Source organism: Octopus bimaculoides, chromosome 2 (assembly GCF_001194135.2).
Source record: "Octopus bimaculoides isolate UCB-OBI-ISO-001 chromosome 2, ASM119413v2, whole genome shotgun sequence".
Classification (NCBI taxonomy): domain Eukaryota; kingdom Metazoa; phylum Mollusca; class Cephalopoda; order Octopoda; family Octopodidae; genus Octopus; species Octopus bimaculoides.
This window is the reverse complement of record NC_068982.1, coordinates 144,446,787-144,454,731: the sequence shown is the minus strand read 5'-3', so window position 1 is coordinate 144,454,731 and position 7,945 is coordinate 144,446,787. Positions and strand designations below refer to the sequence as shown.

The 7,945-nt window shown below is 34.8% G+C and overlaps 1 protein-coding gene across 8 annotated transcripts in view; it reads left to right on the top strand.

The window, feature by feature from the left end:
- Positions 1–7,945, top strand: part of LOC106875150 (FERM domain-containing protein 4A) — a 355,036-nt gene that overhangs the window by 73,788 nt on the left and 273,303 nt on the right. For 3 of the 8 annotated variants that reach the window (XM_014923156.2, XM_014923157.2, XM_014923155.2), the window contains exon 1: positions 635–1,895. The exons of 2 other annotated variants lie outside the window; for them this stretch is intronic. In XM_014923156.2, the coding sequence (XP_014778642.1) occupies positions 1,620–1,895 (276 nt within the window). In that variant the 5' untranslated portion in view covers positions 635–1,619. Of the gene's footprint in view, positions 1–567; positions 1,896–7,945 lie in introns of those variants that run through there. 3 more of the 8 variants (XM_014923164.2, XM_014923158.2, XM_014923159.2) reach the window with 3 other exon arrangements.

Sequence of the window (7,945 nt, the reverse complement as noted above, 5' to 3'; positions counted from 1 at the left end):
ACTTTTATTCTTTCTCCTTCTCTCTCTCTCTCTCTCTCTCTCTCTGTCATCCACATTTTTTCACATTCTCTCCCTCCCCCTCTCTCTCTCTCTCTCACACACACATGCACAAGCACAGGAATTTAGAAGACATTAGATTTCTTACCTTTTTAGTATTAGTGGTGGCACACGTGTGTGTGTGTGTGTGTGTGTGTGTGTGTGTGTGTGTGTGTGTGTATATATATATATATACATACACACACACACATATATATCTGTGTATGTATGCTTATAATGTGTATATATATATGTGTGTGTGTATGTGTATGTATGCATACATACACACACACACATTCATTCATTAGTGTCATTAAGAAGTTCCATACTACTTACTTTCTTGGCACCGAATATTAGAGAAGCAGGTTTGCTATAGACAGAAGTCTGCTATGATTGGGTGTGCCAGCTACTGCTCAAAGAGGAAGGAAAGAGTAACTACGAGAGAGAAGTGTGTGTGTGTGTGTGTGTCTTTGTGTGTGTGAGAAAGAGAGAGAGAGAGAGAGAAAGAGAGAGATTCAACATAGCATTGGTTAATGCAGAGGCTAAGGAATCTTTTTACCTTCCACCCTACTATGGTATTTATAAATATCAGGTGGTAACTTCATAAGCAGTACTGTGTTCATCAAACTCTCTCTTGCCAGTCTGTTGTTGAGGGCTCCTACTGAAGTGAGCTGGCGATTTGGCTGGGGAGGAGATTTTATCAGGACTCTCTTCTTTCTTTTCTGTTTATTTTTTTCTTTTGTTTTGTTGTTTTGGTCCCTCATTAGATTTTTCTTTTATTTAATTATATTTGCAAAAGTTACTATTTTTGTCACTTTAGTTATCTGCTGCTAGGTTTTTTTAGCACTGTACTGAAAAATACTCAGGTGACACCTGTTAAGTTGTAGTAAGATGTTTCTACCTAGTTTTTTCACTATCATACCTTTTTTAAAATTCTGTTGCTCCTAGCCTAGTACTGTCTGACATAATGTATGACAAATTGTTTTCACATATGCTATTTGATCTTTCAACTAAGTTTTCTATGGAATTGATTTGTGCAGTAACCTGTAAAAACTGTTATGTACTTTATTTTATTTTATTTTTTGTGGGGGGTCTGTCAGCTGTAACTTCAAGCATTTCTATTCAACATGTTTCAAGGAGTTAATTAGTCTAGCCCATTTCCTCAATGTCTTTTCCAATAGTTTGGTTTTAAAGTAATTTCTATTAATCTATTTTGCTTCTCTAAGCTCTTGTATTTTTAATTTTTTTCTTTTGCTATCTAAATTTCACAACAAACTATGTTTGAATATGTAAAAAGTTAGTTTTAGAAGTTTTCTTAAAATTGTGTGTGCATGTGAGTGAGGGAGTGTGTGTGTGTGAGTGAGTGAGTGTGTGTGCCTGTATGTATGTATGTATATAAAATCTTCCAAAATTCTTTATATTCCTTGTTTTTTTTTGGAAACTTTTTGTTTATATAGTTTAAATATCTGATGCTTTGGAGTCTGATATCTTTTTGTGAGTGTTCCTGCATGCATAGTTGGAGATAATTTTCATTTCTAGTGGTGGGTGCTTTGTACTTTGGTATTTTACATATAACATTTACAATGGCTTCGAAATGTCGAAGAATTTTAGCATTAAAAGAAAAAGAAGAGAGCAGTTTTCATCAATCAAGGAGCAGAGCTAAGAACCGGAAAATTTACTCACATCGGTCTTTATCCCTGTCATCACGGATTGGTCGGCCGGATTATGGAACTATCCATGAAGAGGAGGAAGAACTGCCACAAAGTACTCTGATAGGGAAACGGAGCCGTAGCTTGGCCTCTTTAGTACGATATAGTTCACGCAAATCTGTTCACAATTTGGTAAAAATGTTTGAAACAGTAAGTAATATTTTATTTCAATGCAAATTTGATCATTATTTTATTATTATTATTATTATTATTATTATTATTATTATTATTATTATTATTATTATTATTATTATGATTATTATTATTATCAAGGCGGTGAGTAGGCAGAATTGTTAGCATGCTGGACAAAATGCTTACCGGTATTTCACCTGTCACTATGTTCTGAGTTCAAATTCTGCCGAGGTCGACTTTGCTTTTCATCCTTTCAGGGTCAATAAATTAAGTACCAGTTGAACACTGGGTTGATGTAATCGACATATCCTCTCCCCCAAAATGGCTGCCCCTGTGGCAAAATTTGAAACCAATATTATTATTGTCATTATTATTATTATAATAAAGCAGCAATCTGGCAGAATCGTTAACATGCCAGATGAAATGCTCAGCAGCATTTGTTTCATTTTACATTAATGAGTTCAAATGCTGCCTGGGTTGTCTTTGCCTTGCATCCTTTTGGAGTTGATAAAGTATGAACCAGGTGAGCACTGTGGTTGATAGAATCAACTGACCCCTTCCTCCAAAATTTCAAGCCTTGTGTCTATAGTAAAAAGAATTATTATTATTATTATTCCACTGAGATCAACTTTGTCTTTCATCCTTTTGGGGTTGATAAACTAAGTACCAGTGAAACACTGGGTTGATGTAATCAACTAATCCCCAAAATTTCAGGTCTCGTACCTATAGTAGAAAAGATCATTATTATTATTGTTAGAACATTGGAGCCTGGTGCAGCCTCCTGGCTTGCCAGTTCTCAGTCAAACCATCTGACCCCTGCCAGCATGGAAAGTGGACATTAAACAATAATAATGATGATGATGATGATGATTGGTCTTGTAATATTTCTCATGGTTCTTTATGTTCTGAATTCATACCTTTCCCAGGTCAATGTTACCTTTCATTCCTCCAGGGTCAATAGAAGAAAGTACCAACCAAATATTGGGATTGATTATAATTGATCGTTCCCCTTACTTAAATTTCTGGCTTTACGCCGATTTTAGAAACAAGTATGATTACAATTGTTATTATCACTGCTATCCTATTATTAGTAATAATGGCTTAAATAGCAGAGCATTAGATTGTATACATTCCTGTTCAGAGTTCAATTCATGTTAGAATCAGCTTTGTCTCCAAGGCCAATAAAATATTACAATTGGATCAATCCTTATGATTTCATTCTTTTGTTATTGGGGTTTTCATTTATAACAGTCATAAACTGTCCTGTTATGCATTGATGTACATAGGTCCTTTCTGTAAAACATTTCGCATTACTTTCATTGAAACTAATTATCCATTATCATATTGAACCATTTGAGGTTACTATTACATTATTGATGATGATGGTTTGTTGATCTTTGTTTAAACCATAAGGATCCATTGAGTCAGGAGATATCAGTAGTTAGGAAACCTAAGTTGTGGACACTTGATCTGCTAGAAATAGCAGCCAAATCTTCTTCCAGTCATGTCCTGTCATCTTAAAAAGAAAAGGACTTATAGGATGTTGTATATCTCAGTACATTATGTTTGAATGAAATAATAAGAGAGTAATAACTGGAATGCTTTTCATTATATTGGATTGGGACTGGAGGTAACTTCATTTCTGTCACAAGAAAATTCTTCCCAACAGGTCGATGTATAGAAGTGAATGTGTAGCCCAGAAAGAGACTTACTGAAATTTTTGTAAGCAAAATATGAGTATACAGCCCGTGATTTATTTAGTTCTTCAGTACCTCTTTTAACTTGCTTAGATATGTGGATCTGTTATTAACTCTTCCATGTTAAATACTTCATAAATTTTTATCATATTGGATGCATGGGCTCAAAAAAGAAAAAAGAAAAACGAATGTTTTTTATCTTAGCATGTGCAGTTAGTAACAGGTAACTTGTATAGGATTGTTTAGAGATAAGGTCTGGTGACCTAATGGTCCATTTTTATGAATTTTAATTTTTTTTTTTAATATTGCTCTAAATATGAAAACAGGTTTTGAAAAAGAAAAAAAAAATTACAATGATCTAACCCCTCCTACACCGCATTTTTTTTTCTGTATAAGTAAAATTTTATTTTTTATTTCAGTTTGTTTGTTGTTTACAGTAGGATTATTATGTTGGCATTTGAAATTCCAAACCACACCTATAGTTGTATTGTATCATGATCATGATCATCATCAACATCATCATTATTATGATCATCACTGATATCATTTCCTTTTGTGTTCATTCAGCTTTATCTTGACATTTTATTTATCAAGCAGTTTCACACGGGCATGTGTGCACACATGCGCACAGATGTGCACAAGTACATGCATGTGCATGCACATAAATGCCACATACGTGCAAACACAACACGAATCGTGCATTATTCAAACACACAAACATGCATTACACGCATACACGTATGCATACACACACACACACACACACACACACACACACACACACACACACACACACACACACACTCACTCACACACACACATGGTCAAAAGCATGATACTATAAGCAACAGTGTTGCCATATCTGAGTTATTATCTCAGCTGATTACTGTTAGATTTACATTCTCTCCTACTATGATGTTGTTATTTCTGTGAGAGTAGTAATAGTAGTAGTAGTAGTAGTAGTAGTAGTAGTTTGTATGAGATGTTTATTGTTATATGGACACTGTGTAATTCTTCATTTAGCTAGTTATAGTGTGTGTGTGTATTTTTACATTCAGCTACACTACACTGTTTATGTACATGAGTGTTAGCGTATACTCAAGTGAAACTTAGTAAAATGTGTGTGAGTGTAGTTATATGTGCATGTCTGCAAGGCAAAAATACAGTGTTCCTGTAATCTTTTATTCATTTATTTGTGCAAGCACAACCCCCAATTCTAGGTGTGAGTGTGTGCTTGTGTGAACATATGCACTAGCATCTGTTTTCAAGTTAGCAGTGTATTTGTGTTCATATATGTGTGTGTGTGTGTGTGTGTGTGTGTGTGTCCATTTTTTAAGTGGGTAAAATGCATGTATGTTACTAAATAAGAATAACAAATGCATTCACATGTTTATCACAATTTCCAAATCGGTACTTTTCTTGTGGATGTATACACATATATCTGCCACTCTCTTTATATATATCAAATCGTCCAACCCATGCTAGCATGGAAAGCGGACGTTAAACGACGATGATGATGATGATATATATATATATATATATATATTCATGCAAACATACATAAAGGTATGGCATATATCTATAGTTTTAGGGGATCATACTGTGTGTAGCTATCGTTTTATTTTTTGCGAAGTCTTATCTGTGTCTAAATGTGTGTGTGTGAGTTTATATATATATGCATGCTTATTTTCATTCAAGCACAACATCATAGATGTTCGCCTTCCCAAGTTTTTCTTCACTCGGTTTCTTTCTGATTATTTTTTTTTTTCTTCTCTACATTTATATCCTAACAATCTGCAAAGGTGAAAATGTCTGGGAACAGTGGGTGTTAACGTTGATAATGTATCTGAACCAATAATAACCAAACTAAGGGTTGGTGGGGAGACGCTCTCTCTCTCTCACTCTCTCTCTCCCCCCCATCCGTTGCTAAAACTAACATAAATCTATCTTCCAAAACTACAGATCTTTATCAAATATTTAACCTACATAGCATTGATATGACTTCTTATAATACCATTTTTTTTTGGCTAGGACTCAAGGTTGCAGAATTAATTATTTTATAGGGCAGGTAAAAATGAGATGTTGTAATGTACATGACTTTCCCAAAGACACAAACAATATTGCAAGTGAAATGAAATTGTTTTGATCAGGAATCGAAATCACATTATAGAATTTACTTACTAGGAGCTACTTTTTATTATATTGTATATTGTATCAATACTAGCATAAGCAAAACACTTTTGTTTCACACATATGTTCTATGAAGTTTCTACTTGCATTCTATTATATGGATATGAATTAGTTTGATATCCCATGGGTTAATACCATCATACTGAGTTCGTTTGGCAGAATCCACCTTAGTGTAAGCATTTGGGTTAGGTCCTTTGGTTTAAGAATAACTTCCCTTCTTCCTCCTACCATTTGCAGAGGTCCTTGAGAGGGTCACGAGTGTTGCCCTTTTCTTAACTAAGCAATAGAAAAAAGATAACCCCATTTTTTTAGAGGCTTTTTAGTTCCTTTTGAGGTTGCTTTCTATAACATATGAAGTCTCTTAACTAATTGAATATCAAAGCAACCCAGTTCACTTATTTTAATTGTTTACATATGTGGATATTTGTGTTTGTGTTTATATAACATACCTGTTGTTGTTGTTGTTGTTTATCCTCTTGACAGTTCTGATAGAAACAGAGCAGACTTGTGCTCAAAAGTGTTCCAGTTGTGTATTTAGAACTATATTCTACATTTTTAAAGATGGTTGGGTGTGATTTAACCCTTTAGCAATAGCAAACAAACTTGTCGTATCAGGCCCAAATTCCACCAATCTTATGTTTAAACTGGCCGCATGTGGCCTCTTAGATCTACTTAATAATATCATTCTGAAAATAAACATCACATTATCAAAATTTCAGAGCTACAAGATAATGCATGATTAACATAAAACAATGTGAATAAATAAGCATCACATTTGACAGAGTGCAGGGTTAAAGGGAATGTTGCTGTTATTTCTAGCAGGTTGAGTGACCGCAATGAGAGCCACCTCATTGACTCAAAAACTACAATTGAAAAATGAAGTGTGTAAATATGTTCAATAATTGAACTTGGTGTCACAGGAGTCAATTACTTCTTAAACAGTATAAACTACTGGTGCAGAAGAAGTTCAGTGAGATTGCATATAGGTTGAGAGAGGACTTTGGGTGTAGTAGACATACGAAGAGCATTTATAAAATGTATTCCTGAAAATACTGAGAATGCTCTGTAGAAATAGTCGATCATTTCTATTACTTGGTCAATAGCTGAGGCAGGTGTTCTGAAAGCTAAATAGCCAGAGTAAGAATGGGGTAGAAAATGTTGACCAAGTAATCACCTGTGCTGGTAAAAAAGGGATTCTTTCTGGTATAGGATTAGATTGAATGATACTTCTGTATGAAGTATGATACTAAGTGTTTGTGAAATTGAATGCAGGCAATGCATGAAGGCAGGAAGAGTTGAATGAGCAAGCTCTACTGAATGTGTAATGTTGGTGTGAATGAACAATGGAACACAAGTGAGTTGAAAGCCAAACTGGGTATTATAGGAATTGGCTGTTGTATAAAAAAGGGTGAAGATTATGTGGTACAAAAATATAAGGCATGTAGGGGATCACAGTGGGCACAGAAGTATCAAGTAATTCAAGAGGAGGTGGATCATGGAAGTGGAAGACTGAGGGCAATGTGGAAAGAAGTGGTAAAGGGTGATATTAGGATGCTGAATCCTATAAAGGGGATGATAAAGGGACTGTAACACATGGCTATACACTGCAGTGGAAAAGACCTGTCCAACCCATGCAAGTTTGGGAAAATGGGTGTAGAATGATAACACAGCACATATGCACACTCATGCATACACATATGTAGGGACACACATGGACCCATAAATAAAGTAAATACAAATTTTCCTTTTTACCCAGTGTAGTGAAACATATCCTCTGTTGTTCAAGTGATGTTCAACCTTGAACTATATGAACTGGTATTTCATATCAAAAATAGTTATTAATTTGTTCAATTGATCAAATGAACATAGTTTAGTGCAAACTTAGGAGGATATTGTTGTATAGCTAAAGGTCAAGCTGCACTGTATTGGTACGATGGACTCTATCTATCTGTCTCTTTTTCATCCATTATCTCTCATGCTCTTCCTTTTCCCCAATCTCTCTCTTGCATATATATATATATATATATATATACTCTTTTACTTGTTTCAGTCATTTGACTGCAGCCATGCTGGAGCACCGCCTTTAGTCGAGCAGATCAACCCCAGGACTTATTCTTTGGAAGCCTAGTACTTATTCTATCGGTCTCTATTGCCGAACTGCTAAGTTACGGGGACGTAAAC